Source organism: Diabrotica virgifera, chromosome 9 (genome assembly GCF_917563875.1).
Source record: "Diabrotica virgifera virgifera chromosome 9, PGI_DIABVI_V3a".
Classification (NCBI taxonomy): Eukaryota; Metazoa; Arthropoda; class Insecta; order Coleoptera; family Chrysomelidae; genus Diabrotica; species Diabrotica virgifera.
Genome location: NC_065451.1, coordinates 195,485,804 through 195,503,346, shown reverse-complemented (window position 1 = coordinate 195,503,346; position 17,543 = coordinate 195,485,804). Strand labels below are relative to the sequence as shown.

At 32.8% G+C, this 17,543-nt stretch overlaps 1 protein-coding gene across 13 annotated transcripts in view; it reads right to left on the bottom strand.

Annotated features, from left to right (window-relative positions):
- The window catches only part of LOC114339236 (protein NDRG3), a 658,690-nt gene that overhangs the window by 44,401 nt on the left and 596,746 nt on the right, over positions 1–17,543 (bottom strand). For all 13 annotated transcript variants that reach the window (XR_007700645.1, XR_007700646.1, XR_007700643.1 and 10 more), the window contains 3 exons: positions 7,099–7,387; positions 5,000–5,266; positions 3,329–3,413 (listed from right to left, as the gene is read on the bottom strand). Coding sequence is in view for 8 of the 13 variants with exons in the window: in XM_050661376.1 (XP_050517333.1) it covers positions 3,329–3,413; positions 5,000–5,266; positions 7,099–7,387 (641 nt within the window). In the remaining 5 variants the exon portion in view is untranslated. The remainder of the gene's footprint in view (positions 1–3,328; positions 3,414–4,999; positions 5,267–7,098; positions 7,388–17,543) is intronic.

The window sequence follows — 17,543 nt, the reverse complement described above, 5'->3', positions numbered from 1 at the left end:
TTTCAAATAAGCAATATTGAATGTCGATTACATTCAAACTAAGCGAGATATGCTGCAAAAAATTAATTACTAACGAATTTTAAGAAAAAAATTGAGAAGTATATTTAACCCCTCATCTACAAGAATTTAAATGCATCCTTTTCCTTCTACATTACATTTTACTAGAGTGTTATTTTTATGTCCAAAAAGTTGAGCGGGTATAAAATAAATGGTTTTTGAAAAAAATAAGATCAAATTATAGTGCGCATATTTGAATTTCCTTAAAAATCTTCCTTTTTCTCCATGTAACTTGAAAATGATAAGAGATACTGTTATAAAATTAAAATTAAATTATTTATCTAGAAGAAACCTACATTTTTGTATGTTATCTTTTTTTGGTATCTCTTATCATTTTCGAGTTACATAGAGAAATAGGAAGATTTTTAAGAAAATTTAAAAATGCGCTCAATAATTTGATCTTATTTTTTTTCAAAAAACATTCATTTTAAACTCGCCCAACTTTTTGAACATAAAAAGAACACTATAGTAAAATGTATCGTAGAAGGAAAACGATGCATTTAAATTCTTGTGGATGAGGGGTTAAATATACTTCTCATTTTTTTCTTAAAATACGTTAGTTATCAAATTTTTACAGTTTAGCTCGCATAGTTTGAATGTAATCGACATTTAATATTGCTTATTTTAAAGGTCTTTTCAAGCACAACAAAAGTTATTGGTAGCATTATACACCTAAAATCGACCGTTTCTCTGTTAATTCAAGTTAAATACACTGATTTGAGCATGCACCAAGAAAACAAGTTTTTTTCACTTACCATATCTCTTTTTGTGTTATAACTAAAAGATTCATAAAGGAAAGAATCTCTTTGTTATTTTATAAGCTACAAAAATGTTTTTATGGGTTTTTTAGTTACATGCATAGTTTTTAAGGTATTCGCAAAAAACCGTTTGAAAAGGTGTTATGTTTCAATGAAAATGGCCAATTTTCAACCAGGAATAACTCAAAAAGTATTGAGTTTTCGAAAAAAATTATAGAACAGTTTTTGCTTAGTATTAGGTTCTCTAGCAACTTCAGTAGTTATTTAAGCAAAAAATTTTCCACCCCCGAGAAGGGGTGGGAACCGCCACCAAGACAAAAGCACACATCGGCATAGGATAGACTTTGTTTCTTGGGCTATTCCCTACTTGCTGTGAAAATATCACGTAAATCGATATAGTAGGATGGAATTCGGAGCCACATACCCTCATTGACTGCCCTAGAGAGACAGTAAGGAAATGACACAGATAGACTAGACGCGGTTGTATTGCCATTTTAAGAGTCTACCAGAAGTGAAGAAATCATTATCATTATCACCGGCCTTACAGTTCATTACAAAAAGAAATCATTATCATCATCACCGGCGTTACAGTTCGTTACAAACCAAAACCTTTTTGAGAACAAGCCATTCCAGCCTATATCTGGAACTCCTTCTCCAACTATATACATATTTTATATCATCCTCTAAGCTGCCCAGGTACTCAAGTTTCGACATTCCTCTGGCATATTCCGTTAGAAAGCTTTTCTGACTGCAGTTTCTTCTTTTCGCCTGAATACAATATCCAAAACTTCTTTACAACTCAAAGTTGTAACCATGGCAATACAATCATTACTTTATATATTCTTATTAGGAGTTTTCGCTAGAAATTTTCTTGCAACCAGTTCTTTACCATTCTGTGTAAGTATCCATGTTTCTGCTTCATATTTTCTTCTTCTTCTTGATGTACCTATCCGTGAAGAATGTTGACGATCATCATGCCAATCTTTATCTTGTCTGTAACTCGAAAAAGCTGCATATATGTAGTGTTGGCCCAGGTTCTTAGGTATTTTAACCGAGGTGTCCTTCTTCCTGGACCTCGCCTTCAAAATATGTTTCCCTGCAAGATGGCTTGTAGGAGGAGTTGGGCTTAGCACATATGTTCATGCTGGCCTCATTAGGCTTCTTTAGAAGATCAGTTTAATTTTGCTGGACAATTTTGAAAAATAGTAAGACCTATTAGCAAGAACTATTCGTCTTTTAATTTATTCGCTAATGTTGTTAACTTAATTCGGTAGAGATTATTCATATAAGATGGCTATACACTTTCATACCATCAATTATTAGTTTGATTATACATACTTGACTTGAGAGAAGCCTGTATGTTTTGACAAGCCTGTATGTTTTGACCACCAAAAAGCTTTAGTCAGGTGCTCTGAACCAGGCAATGATGTTGGTGTACTTTGTGCGAAACTGAATAAAATTCAGGACGCGCCCTGCTTTAGTCCACTTTTACAATGGTTCTGAATTCTGATTCCGTTATATCTACCTGTGGGCGTTAGCATGGTTAGTTAAACAAGCTGAAACAATTTTTTTATATTGACTGAATCATGCGGTTTTGAAATCCATTAATTTGTGGTGGATCTTCTTCTTCCAGTCCTGTCCAATCATGAATGACCTTTAACGAGGAATACGGCCTACGGCCAAGTCCTCTGTTTTCCTTCTATGATTAGCTTTTTATCTGGATTAATACTAAGATTTCTGTTCTTTCCCATTCTTCTCAAAACTTCATTTGTGACGTGATTATTCTCAAAGCCGATTTGATTTTACATATCTGAGCCTGGTGGTTTTTCTGATGTTGCGGTTGGTGAACAATTTCTCCATCTTGCGACGTTACTCTTGCCATGTTTATCCTTGTTCTTACTTCTACATGAGAGTCTAGTTTGTATGTTATCCAGCACCCCAAGTGTTAATCGCGTTAATACTTGTGGCTATGTGCTGTGTTAGCACATAGCTCTTCTGAGCTTTATTTTAGTCATTCTTGTTGCTCATAATAGATTTATTGTAAGAATATTAAGATGATCTCTTTAAACGAGAATTAAATAAACTTTAACGTGCAAATAATAGTCAAAATTATAACAACAGACCATTCCTAAGTGCTACTCCCCACCATTCTATTTAAAATGCATCGCCATGTTTTTTACGAGGCATGATAGTTCAAACAATTAGAAAAAGTTTCATATTTTCAAAAGGAGTTTGTACACATATATCAAGTATAAATTTTGTAATTCTAAATTGCAAAGCAGTGTAATGAGCGTGTATAATAAGTGGCAATTAAAAGCCATAATATTTTAATCATTACATAATAAATATAAATATATATAAGAAATTAGAAAAATTCTGAAATTTCAAATACTTAGTCTGTTCTTTCTTAACTGATGACTCTACACAATTGGGATTAATAGCTAACATTAACAAATTATTATCGTTTATTATTGCTAATATCCTAGTTTAGTGTTCGTGTCACGATCACTTACCGTATCCTTCGCCCTGTAGGAATAATCTAAATGCTTCGCTAACTTTCGCCGGTTGTTCTTCTAATACCATACCGCAATCAGAAATCTGCAAAAAATATTAAATAAATATTAAAATTGTATAAAAACAGGAAATTCTCAAAATTTCGCAGTCTACGCAGTCGCACTAGATTGAAACGGTACCAAAATCATGATCGTTTCACCCCTTATTTTTTTAATTATAAGACTGTATTTTTTTAAGACATACTTTGTGTGATTGGGAATTAAGATAGGCATATGAATATCTATTGTTTTATATTTTGACTTTGAAATGTTCCAACTTCATCATGTGTGTACATCAGATTGAGCCGACAAAATTTAATTACAGACATGCGTCAGAAAGATGGAGAAGTGTTTATTTTAAACTGGAATTATTTATCAAAGCCTTTAATGCTTTTTAGTCAGCAGTCAACAAACCACAGGTGCAATTTCGTGGACTCAGCATTCTTGTGGGAATCAGAGGTTGAACAAGCTTTCTGATTATCCTTTTTTTTAAATCGTCAAATACTTTAATGGCTACCCAAGTGGGTGCGATTCAGAAAATATTTTAATTTCTTTTATTGGTTTGGAATGAGTAGACAGAATATTTGATTTTCTAAGCGGATAGAGATCCTATATGGTGAAAGAGGAGGTGCAAGTTCTCTGTTGGAATGAGCAGTTGGAACTTAGGTATATGGAATACCAGTCCAGTCAATGGTTGAGCATAAACTATAGGTTATTCTAGTAAGATCTACACCGATTTGACATGGCCTAGAGGAGTAGGTCTAGTAGCCGTCGAGTCATTTACAATAAATAAATTAGGAAAGAAATCTAAGGCTTCTACTAGTATATTACCATCGAAGAAACATGAATTATTGGATGATCCCCATAATCGATTATGTGCTTTAAAATCTCCGGTAATAATACATTATTATTATTAATTTGAGATGGAAGATTAAGGTGATGAAAAGGTTGCAGGTGTGAGTCTATAGTATATGAAAAAAGGGCCAATAGTCACAATATTTATTTTAATAGTTGTTAAAGAAGGCGACCGGTTTCGAAGCTTACATTTTATGCCTCATCTTCAGGCCCAGTGTAAGAGTCCGGTCGCCTTCTTTAACAACTATTAAAATAAAGATTGTGAGTACCATTTTTTTCATATACTATGGTCTCTATTACTATATGGCTGTGAGACCTGGACATTAAAACAGTATGACGTCAACAAACTGAATTCATTCAAAATGTGGATGTACCGCCGAATGCTAAGAATAATAAGAACTACTACTACTGCTGCTAAGCAGAACTACAAATGAAGAAGTACTGGAAATAATGAACACTGGTCATCTGGTCAATACAATCAAAATTAGAAAGACGTCATATCTAGGACACATAATGCGCCATAGGGAATTTGAGCAGCTTCAGGTAATATTAGAAGGCAAAATCGAAGGTAAAAGGGGTATAGGAAGAAAGAAAAAATCCTGGCTCCGAAACATCAGAGATTGGGAACATCACACAACAGGGAATGACTTAATTCTTTAAGCCCAGAACAGAGAGAAATTTGCCATAATAATCGTCAACCTCAATAGAGAAGGAACTTAGGAGGAGGATGGAAGATTAACAAAAATATTAATTAATAAACTAAAATGATATATTTACCTTCATCCAAGATGAGTTAGTTGGATCAAGTCTTCCATTGAACGTGACAGTATCCTCCATGTGAGGACTCATAGAGCCAGTTATATTCATCACAGGCATCGCTAAGCTCGCATTCTTCTTTTTGAGTGGATCCATTTCTCTGTGGATATTGAGATCTGTCCTTCTGACGTAACTGTCGATAAAGAGAGCTAAGTTGGTGGGGTTTACGTTTCGTTCGAAATAACTTTTGTAAACTTGAACTAGGTCATGGTTTCGTTCTTCGGTTTGCTGAAAAATATACATAACCACTCAGTATTGCATATACATAGAAATAATTCTGCAACTGAAATAAATCATACAAACAGTTTTAGATGATGTTGAGATTGGAATTAAACAAGGAAAGGTGACATGAAATACATTGCACTAGCACTAGGCTACGTTTAGAGTGATATCAATAGCGCAATTAATATCACTATAAACAATTCCTACGATAAGCAATTTAGCCGCAAAGAATATTTTGGACAGATTCAACCTACGGTTCTGAGCCGCATTACGATATGGATTAGTCGGTAATGCAGATTCCATGCTTACCGACACTGGTACCTATGACGTCACACTGTCTGGTTCAAGCGTTAGATACTCTATCCCCAGTTTCACACACTAAGAATTTGAACGTGCGATCGCTAGAACCCACGATGACATTCCAATGATGGCTCAGCAATCCCATGGTAACTTACACGTTACACGGCGACTTCACCGAACGTTCCAACCGCTGTGTAATGTGAAAGTTACCATGGGATTGCTTGAGCCATCATTGGAATATCATCGTGCGTTCTAGCGATCGCACGTTCAAATTCTTAGTGTGTGAAACTGGGGATAGAGTATCTAACGCTTGAACCAGACAGTGTGACGTCATAGGTACCAGTGTCGGTAAGCATGGAATCTGCATTACCGACTAATCCATATCGTAATGCGGCTCAGAACCATAGGTTGAATCTGTCCAAAATATTCTTTGCGGCTAAATTGCTTATCGTAGGACGACATACGAGGGCTCGTTGAAAAGTGTGTAAGAATTGGGATTGAATCCACTATACGGGGTATTTTTTGCTGCATGCCAAAAAGACCGGAATGATGTATCTGCCAAATGGTGTTACGCAGAGATCTGAGGTAGGTGTCGTGGGGTAGGCTTTAACAAATAGAATACGATAACATCTAAAAAAACTCATGCTATAAGGTAAATACCGGTTATATGCGCTGCTATTGTATTGTATTGATTTATGACCTTGGTTTGAACCAATTTGGCCAGCTCAAAACCTACAAGGTTTACCGTGTTATGTTAGGGATTGTTGTAGCGGTAAGATAGCGAGAGGTATATTAGGATAGAAAAGCAGTCGATACATATGTTTAAAGGATTTTAAGCTTCTTCTAAATCAAAAACGGGTCTACGTGGAATATTCGAAGCTGATATATGATAGGGAAGTTGGATAATGTGATCAACGATTAAAATAATCAGTTGATATGAGTCGGAATAGATGAGCTGATCTGGTCAAGAAAGGAAAAAAGCTGACATGAAAAAGATCCACTATATTATTCTGGTCATGATCTACAAAATCACTTGAACTACTCAACATAAATAAAACAACGCAAAGGAAAAGCAAGATCAGCGTTGGTAAATATGAAGTCTATTTTCCGAAGTCACTAGTTACCATTTGGTACTAAAATCTCTATCATCAGATGCTTCTTTAAGAAAACTCGAGGCCTTGGAAATGTGATGTTACAGACGAATCTTAAGAATTTCATGGATGTTAAGGTCCTACTTAGAACAAGCAAGGAATCCGAGATTATTAACACAATCAAAGAGTGCAAATTAGTATATCTTGGCCATGTTATGAGAAACGAACAGAGATATATGTTGTTGGAACTTGTTCTTCAGGGCAAGGTATTTATTTGGAAAGAGAGGACCACGAAGAAGAACTTTTTGGCTTCAAAACCTATTCTGTTTGGCTATTCCGAATAGCAGCCAGCAAAGTTAAGATAGCAATGCTGATCGCCAACATCCGGAATGGATAGACACCGTAAGAAGAAGAAGAATAGTTTCCTAAACATCTCATGGTACTTACCCTACCAAAGTGATGCCACATCAAATAATCTAAAACACCTTGGGTCATTCCTTTCGAACGCAGATGTCTAGTATTAAGTTTTTGGTACCCCCACTCTATCCAACCAGCTTGAGTACTAGCGCAGTTGACCAGACACAGCGCCGAAACGTGTTCTGGACGATTCAGGGCGTACCGGCAGAGAATATTCGCACCTGCGCCGACGCCGAATCCTATGAACTGTTTCAGACCGAAATGGGTCATTACGTACGAGACTTGGTTAGCAAGTTCGTCCATCGTTGGGTAAAGGTAGCTGAAACAAACAAAAAAATTAACGCAAACTTAAAACAAAAGGCTTTTCTATTTAGTTAGTTGTTATGTCTGAATGAAAGAAGAGCAAAAAGTGCTCAAAATGTTCTCCGTTGTCCGTTGTTAATTTCAGAGTATCTAGAATGCATCTCTTACATCTCTCCATGTTTCTCTAGAAATTAATATGGATTCATCGATAATTCTTTGGTTTAGCTCTGCAAAAGTACATCACAAACGTTTTCAGTCTTATTAGACAAGCATCAGGTTAAACTTCAGATCCTAGTAGTTGAAACTAGCCACAGAAATTGGTTACGTGACCTTCGAATTACAAAATTTGAGCTATTTGGGGTTAAAAATTTACAACGATGTCACAGACAACAAGCACGTTCACTATGAAGTTTCGAGCAAAGATGAAAACATCATTGCAAATTCTTAATCTATAAACATCGACTTAGTTTCGCTTTTAATTGAGCCCAATAGCTCAAATTTTGTAATACAAAATGTGTCAAATTTTGTCATGTGACCAATTTCTGTGGCTAGTTTCAACTAGTAAGATCTGAAGTTTAATCTGACGATGGTCTGATAAGACCGAAAACGTTTGTGATGTACTTTTATTGCAACTTGGATCTTTTTTAAGAAAAAATTTTATATACCATCCACAAAGGAAGTCATTTTTACTTCTTAAGTAATTTTTACTATGGTATACCGCCAATTAGAGAGATCCCCCCTTTTTATGTAGACATTAGTCATCAATACCATTTGTTTCAAAAGCGTAACTTAATCTTAAGAAAACCAGAAGGTAATCCCTCCAATTACTATTGTTCAATGACTGGAACGTTGTTATTCAGGGTTTATTAGACGAGGTTATTACATGGATAATTTAATATAGATTACACAAACTGGGTGTGTCATGTTCTCGATGTAAAATAATGAATCACAAATTGTTTTATCCTTCCTTAACTTTCTTTTGTATTTATTTAAATCATAATTCTTTTTGTATGTATTTCATATCTAAATCAATACGTTTATCTATTTCTATTCAAACATGTTCAACAAAATAATTGTCTCTCTGTAACTCCTGCAATCGATTATTGCCTTATCATGTGTACTTTCTATTAGGATATGATCTATCTGATTCTTCACTTTTCCATCGGGGAACTCCATGTTACCTTATGAATGTCTTTTTGATCAAAACTTCTTCTTCTTCTTCTTTATAAGCAATTCTGCTTGTTCAATGGCCGATAGATACCTCTATGTAAGGTTGTCACTCCATCTTTTGCACGGTCGGCCGATACTTCTTCTACCGATTGGTGATTTATCTCTTGCTATTTTGAGCACACGTGTCTCCCACATTCTGGTTATGAGGTTATTCCATTCTTTTTTTCTATTTAGCGTTCATTCGTTTATACACTGTACGTTACTGTTGTCTTCTAATGTCTTCACTCCTTTTTCGATCTTTCAGGGTATTTCCTGTAATTCTTCTCAGTACTCTCATATCTGCCGCTTCTAACAGTCTTTGTGTTGTGGCTGTATCGGGTCTTGTTCCTGATGCATATGTCATTATTGGTCTCACACAGGCTTTATAAATTCTTGACTTCATCACAGTGTTAATATGTCCTGGTCCAGGTCTCCGTATATTTGCAAAGAGATTAGTCCAGAGATTTGCAAAAGGTGTGTAAAACGTCGTATACATGTTCCAACAACATGTGAAGATCTTCAAAAGGTTCTCATTGAGGTATGGATCACTTTTTCCAAAAGGACGTCCAAAACGTAATCAGTACTATGCCAAATCAAATGATGAGTGGTATCCAGAATCGTGGTGGCAACACACAATATTAAAACGAGTGATACTTGCCTTTTTCGTGACTTTATAATTAAATTATTGCTATAAGTGCAACTGTAATGGTAAATCGAAATTTTCAATACATTTATTATTTCCTCAATGTTTATCTTGTTTTCCATTTGTTACTAAAGTCCAGGGCGCATCTGTTTTGAGATGGACGATGAGAGGTGACTCATATTTTTTGCAGAAATTGCTTGAAAATAACTCATTCTAATAATATTTGAGTTATCCTCCCACTCAAAAAGGTCCGGAATATTGTTTAAATATTGTTTAAAAAGTATTCACTTCCGAGAAAAGTTGCACTGACAAAAAAGTTGCGTTATTAAATTTCCTACAATATAGGATTGGTTAAACATTTTAAAAATTGTCACCCTTGTTGCAAAATAGCACTAATAGCGAATAAACCATATAAAAACAAGTATTCGCATTTTACGTTTTTCAACCATTTATGCTACACTTAGGACCTTCATATTTTACCCAGAAAAACTTTATGATATAGTAAAACAATACTGTAAATTTCATTAGTTCAACAGATTTTACAAAATAAATTTTGAATGTTGTTCTGAAGCTATTTTCTTGTGGCATTTTTATAATCAAGTATATTCAAATGGGAAATAAGCCACAATTTTACCTAAAAATGATTTTATTAACGTTTCGACGCCCAAGTCGGGTGTCGTTGTCAAAATACAAAATAATACTAAATAAATAAAATGTTGTTGCTTAGTAAAAAATTCTTCTAATAATTTATTTAATCTGACTCATTTATATCGGCAATTCAGACACGTATTATACATTTTAAAGTAGACGACTTTAAAATGATATTGCCAATATTGATGAGTTGCGTTCCTGGGACGACTTTACTAAAAGATAGTTCATTCGATTACATGAAATCAATCCCAACTCAAGAATATCCGCCACAAAAAATCATAGCATGTGATCTGTCTTTAAAAAGACAACCAAATGCAACGGTGGCACTGAAATTCTCGCGTTAGAGATTCCATAGTAAATCACGAGGGAAAACCAGGAAAAACCTCGTGATACTATCCCGACATCGTAAGTATTTGGGTTTACATTTAGTTTACTTTCAAAACTAATACCAAATTCTGACTTGATATTTTAAATTTTAAATAATACTAAAATACTAAATATGTACTAACTCGATATGTTACTGATTTACTAATTGTGGTATTTTCTTTCTATTGACTTCCTCCTTTAATATGGGTAACCACATCCTACTGCATTCTACCGAGGAATTTGCGACACAATTGGTTTCATTTAGCATAATTAGAGCCGCTTCTTTGATTTTTCTCTTTTTACTATCTGCTTCTTTTAGGACTATACTTGAATCTCTCCACTGAACTCTATGTTCATTATTCCATGCGTGTTGACATATTTGAGATCTATCAAATTCTCTATTTTTTATATAAGACTGATGTTCATTTACTCTAACGTCTAATGGTCTTGACGTTTCACCTATATAAAATTGTTCGCATTCACAAGGTATTTTATAAATACAATTCTTTGTTCTTTCTTGTTCACTGTTAGGTTTAGTTTTAGATAGAATAGATCTCAATGTGTTTGTTGTTTTGAATGTTGTTGATATGTTGAATTTATTTCCTATTGTTTTAAGTTTCTCGGATAGTCCTTTTACATATGGTATTGATATTTTCCTCGTATTATTTCTACAACATTCACAAGAAATAATACGAGGAAAATATCAATACCATATGTAAAAGGACTATCCGAGAAACTTAAAACAATAGGAAATAAATTCAACATATCAACAACATTCAAAACAACAAACACATTGAGATCTATTCTATCTAAAACTAAACCTAACAGTGAACAAGAAAGAACAAAGAATTGTATTTATAAAATACCTTGTGAATGCGAACAATTTTATATAGGTGAAACGTCAAGACCATTAGACGTTAGAGTAAATGAACATCAGTCTTATATAAAAAATAGAGAATTTGATAGATCTCAAATATGTCAACACGCATGGAATAATGAACATAGAGTTCAGTGGAGAGATTCAAGTATAGTCCTAAAAGAAGCAGATAGTAAAAAGAGAAAAATCAAAGAAGCGGCTCTAATTATGCTAAATGAAACCAATTGTGTCGCAAATTCCTCGGTAGAATGCAGTAGGATGTGGTTACCCATATTAAAGGAGGAAGTCAATAGAAAGAAAATACCACAATTAGTAAATCAGTAACATATCGAGTTAGTACATATTTAGTATTTTAGTATTATTTAAAATTTAAAATATCAAGTCAGAATTTGGTATTAGTTTTGAAAGTAAACTAAATGTAAACCCAAATACTTACGATGTCGGGATAGTATCACGAGGTTTTTCCTGGTTTTCCCTCGTGATTTACTATGGAATCTCTAACGCGAGAATTTCAGTGCCACCGTTGCATTTGGTTGTCTTTTTAAAGACAGATCACATGCTATGATTTTTTGTGGCGGATATTCTTGAGTTGGGATTGATTTCATGTAATCGAATGAACTATCTTTTAGTAAAGTCGTCCCAGGAACGCAACTCATCAATATTGGCAATATCATTTTAAAGTCGTCTACTTTAAAATGTATAATACGTGTCTGAATTGCCGATATAAATGAGTCAGATTAAATAAATTATTAGAAGAATTTTTTACTAAGCAACAACATTTTATTTATTTAGTATTATTTTGTATTTTGACAACGACACCCGACTTGGGCGTCGAAACGTTAATAAAATCATTTTTAGGTAAAATTGTGGCTTATTTCCCATTTGAATATACTTGATTATAAATTTTGAAATCCAGCTTTCGCAAAAAAATTCAAAATTTCAAAATGTTGCAGGACTGAAAATAAAGCAGATAGCAAGTTGACATTTTTTTAACATATAGAAGAATATTGTACCTTTCATTTGCAATTTGCAAAATTAAAATCGATTAGCTATCACGGCGTCAGGATTTTTTGTAAATAAACAATAATTTTTGGTGCTACGCGCAGGACAGCGGTGTTCGATTCACACAAGTTGATTTCCACCAAAATTTCTGCCAATATTTATTTAATATATTATTTTATTCCTCTATATTTTCTTGTATTTTAATATTTTAATTCCACAAAAATCAAACTAATTTGCTTACTAAGGAAGTAAAACCTCACTTGTAGGTAAATGGTATATAAATTTATTAAAATTTTTATCTAAAATGATCCAAATTGGATTGAAGTAGATACTTTGGATCTAAAGTTTTCTACCTGATGATGGACTGATTGGTCCGAAAACGTTTGTGTGATTTTTGTACCATAGATGTACCCAATGTTCAATCCAATTTGGATCATTTTAGATAAAAATTTTAATAAACTTATATACTATTTACCTACAAGTGAGGTTTTACTTCCTTAGTAAGTTTTTTATTATGGTATACAGCCAATGAGAGCAATCTTTTCCTTTATATCAAACTAATTTGGTTATTGTTTGTGAATATATATTGTTTAAACAATTGCATATGTTTAGAAATAATAAACTTTTATTCTCTAAGTTAAAATAAATGAACAAAGAAAGTTTCTGCTAAAAAAAGTGTTATTTCAAAGGACAGAGTATGTGTTTTTATTTTGCAATAAACAAATTTATTTATTTATATCGAAATTTACTAAAAATTAAAATTCATCAATCATTATCAAAGGTCATTGAAATGCCCAATCAGAGCAAACGTATCCGCTGTCCTGTGCGTAGCACCAAAAATTAATGTTTATTTAAAAAAAATCCTGACGCCGTGGTAGTAAACCGATCTTAATTTTGCAAATTGCAAATGAAATGTACAGTATTCTTCTATATTTAAAAAAAATTCAACTTGCTGCCTGCTTTATTTTCAGTCCTGCAACATTTTGAAAAAATGAATTTTTTTTGCGAAAGCTGGATTGCAAAATTTATTTTGCAAAATCTATTGAACCGATCTTAATGAAATTTACAGTATTGTTTTATTATATTATAAAGTTTTTCTGGGTAAAATATGAAGGTTCTAAGTGTAGCATAAAGGGTTTTTTTTTTCCACTTCCCGTCTACCTGAACAATTTGATTTTTTCTGAAGAGATTAATATATTAAAAACAATTTACGAACATATCAAAAATTGTAAATATAGATTGTAGCAATAAAATTTACCCTGTATTTAAGAAATTTTGTTAAAACAAAGCAGGCATGTTTGTTAAAACAAAACAAACATGTTTGTTTTGTTGTTATTTTGTTTTAAATCCTGTAGATTTAAGTAATTATTGTATATTATAATTGAAAAAAGAAAAGAACAAAAAAAAAGAGAAAAAGAAAAGAAAAAAAAAAAAAAAAAACAAAAAAAAAGAAAAAATGCAAAAAAAACAAAAAAAATAAAAAATGCAAAAAAAAAAACTAAGATGTAAACCTCCGCGAGGATGAATCGGGTTTACGTCTTAGCGTAGTAAAAAAACAATTTATAAAAAATAACAATAAAAAAATTAATAAAAAAAAACAAATTAACAATATAAAAAAAATGCAAAAAAAAATACAAAAAAAAATAAAAATTTACAAAAAAAAATGAACAACCAGAACAGAGTATTATTTAGATAATAATTGTAGATAATAATGTTAGTTTGTTATGTATTTAGAGTTAGAAATACAGAAAAAATTCCTCTGATTGAAAAATCAAATTTGTTTGTTTTTAAAATAACAAAATGTCTGGCTAATTGGCTCGGCCAAGGCCATCAAATTCACTCAAAAAAAAAAATACTTGTTTTATATGGTTTTTTCGCAATTATTGCTATTTTGCAACAAGGGTGACAATTTTTAAAATTTTTAACTAACCCTCTATTGTAGAAAATTTAATTACGCAACTTTTATGTCAGTGCAACTTTTCTCGGAAATGAAAACTTTTAAAGTTATAATCAAAAAACGAAGAAAAAAATCGAATTTTTCCTTAATTTTTTGACATTTTGATTATTTAAACAATGTTCCCGACCTTTTTGAGTGGGAGGATAACTCAAATATTATTATATGACTTATTTTCAAGCAATTTCTGCAAAAAAATATAATGAAATGAGTGAAAATAATTTCGACCACGAGTCAGTAATCTGTTAACCGTGGTACAGTAGTACCAAGCGGCGCCTCTAGGAGAACACTCCAACAATGCGTCGCAGATTACTTTAATTAAACGTGGTCATTTGTACTCTAAAACCGAGTAAGGTAAACAAAAAACAAAATAATCGTTTTGTTTTGATTCAATTCGAGTCTCTTGTCATCCCCTGACACCTGGTGTTTCGGATTCTATCCCTTGTCAAAAAGGCTTTACAAGTAGACTGAATTGAATCATAACTTAACGAAGAATAACTGCAGATATTAGAATATTTGCAGCGGAGTGTGGTTAGACTGCCCTCTAACGGGGAATGACGAAATGAGTGAAAATAATTTCGACCACGAGTCAGTAATCTGTATTATTTATTTTCACTCATTTCGTCATTCCCCGTTAGAGGACAGTCTAACCACACTCCGCTGCAAATATTTTAATATCTGCAGTTATTCTTCGTTAAGTTATGATTCCATTCAGTCTACTTGTAAAGCCTCTTTGACAAGGGATAGATTCCGAAACACCAGGTGTCAGGGGATGACAAGAGACTAGAATTGAATCAAAACAAAACGATTATTTTGTTTTTTGTTTACCTTACTCGGTTTTAGAGTACAACCCACATAACAATGATGTTCGCATCATGTTCAAAGCATATACTACCAACATTCGACAGAGTATATTCCTTTTAGTACATGCGTAGTACAAGCCTAGCATGTACCATAAAAAACATTCCAAATTTCATGTTCCTTGCACATACTTTAAAGAATATTCTCGTTCCGAATATACTGAGCACATTCGTGAACGTGGTATCTCAGAATATTCGTAAAAGTATATTATATATTGGAATATTGGAATATACCTTCATCGAATATACATTAAAAGTATGTGCTTAACACATACTTGTACGTACATATGTACTTTTAAAATAGGTATCTTAAAAGGAATATGTATGTATAGGAAGAATAATGTTAGCCTTATAGATTATCAACTTATTACTTTTAGAATAATTAATAAAATTTATGTATATAGGTATCCCGGACGAATTCATTTCTTAAAATTGATTTAATTGTAGGTATGGTAAAAAAGTTTACAAATTAATTTGTATTAAAGAAAAAAAAATTCGTTTTCATAATTAAAATGAATTTACCATTTTGATTTTACCACGAGTATTTTTACATCGTTGGAATTTATTTGATACATGCAATTGCTGTTTATAAAAGAATACACCATTACCAGATCGTAAAAGATCGGAATAATGCAAACGGAATAACGGAAGTGACCCTTCTCAGTATACCTGCATAGGAATTAACAAAGGTTTTATGAAAATAAAAACGCAAACACTAACAGGCACAGTGCACAGGCATTTGTATTTGTATCCAATCTATGCTTGATGCTGTGTTAGGAGGAAGACGAACGACAAAGTATACTAGGAACTAGGACTATTGTAGGAACATACATAATCTGTTTATTTTGTTTGTGGTGCTTGAAAATATTAAATTCATTTTGGTAACTCAATATTACTTAAATAGTAGGTAAGTACAAAATATATAAATTTTAGTTAAAGTTTAGTTTCACTAAATATTATATAATATTTATATCTAGGTATGGGCCATTCCACGAACATACGCCTGTTTTGGATTACTTCGACAACGAATATTTTACTGTGCAACATAAGAAGTACGAAAGTAAATGGCGCTAATAATTATTCCAATAAACAACAATGTAATTTGCAATTTACTTTTGTTCTTCTTATTTTGCAGAGTAAAATATTCGTTATCGAAGTAATCCAAAACAGGCGTATGTTCGTGGAATAGGGTATATTATATTTATATATTCAGGATGTTTATTTTGATATGCACATAATACCTAAATATAATATATACTTACCTATATAATATTTATACAAATAACTAAAACTTATATGTACCTACTTACTTTTTAAGTAATATTGTAAAGTGTACTAATTACATTCTCGTATGCAATTTGAATATGTAAATATGATACTTGGTAGAACCTAGGATGAGATTAGGTGATGCTGAAAACATACTTCTCAGCAATATAGCACTTGCTTGGAATATTTTTAAAAGTATATTCTTCCCACATACTAAAAAGATGTGCGGTAGTATATTCTAAGCATATAAATAGAAGGTTTATAGCACGTGCTTGGAATATTCTAAAAAGTATATTCTTGGTATATACTGAAAAGAAGTGCGGTAGTACATTCTAAGTATATACATAGAACGTTTAAGTACTGTAATGTAATATATACTCAGCATCTGCTCTGCACATTCGTAATGGTAATTACGCATATTCTCAGTATATACTTTTTCTGAAAAGTATGTTCTATGAATCTACTAAGAACATGAAATTGTTATGTGGGAAATGACCACGTCTAATTAAAGTAATCTGCGACGCATTGTTGGAGTGTTCTCCTAGCGGCGCCGCTTGGTACTACTGTACCTCGGTTAACGGATTACTGACTCGTGGTCGAAATTATTTTCAATCATTTCGTCATTCCCCGTTAGAGGACAGTCTAGCCACACTCCGCTGCAAATATTTTAATATCTGCAGTTATTCTTCGTTAAGTTATGATTCAATTCAGTCTACTTGTAAAGCCTCTTTGACAAGGGATAGATTCCGAAACACCAGGTGTCAGGGGATGACAAGAAACTCGAATTGAATCAAAACAAAACGATTATTTTGTTTTTTAAAAAAATATAAGTCACCTCTCAACATCCAAATGTACTATTTTTTTAACAGATGCGCCCTGGTCTATAATGATAATGTCGGGTTGCGTAAAATTTATAAAATTTTGTGGGTGGCCCGTTTTCTAACTACCCCTGATGACAGACAATATTTCAACAAATCGTCGAAAGATATAGTGTTGAATCGCCTTCCAACATCAGATTTAAAATTGGACAACGTTAATGGTAATCGCTGCACGTATTAGCGAAATTTACGGAGATAACGACCGAAGGGGGCACAAACGAATAATTTTCGGAAACGTTCCATTTTATGTTTATTTTTATGGCGCCATTCGAAAGAAAGTAAATGGCACGGTCGATACGTTGCGAAGACGAAGACAAAAGGTTTTTACAATCGTCCCAGAAACAATATTAATGCAGTTGAATTGTTTGTACTAAAGGAAATTAGTTTCAATGATGCGATATCTACCGCACAAGAAACGAAAATTGTTCTGAAAATATTTAAATGGGATTTATTTTTTTTTCGAATT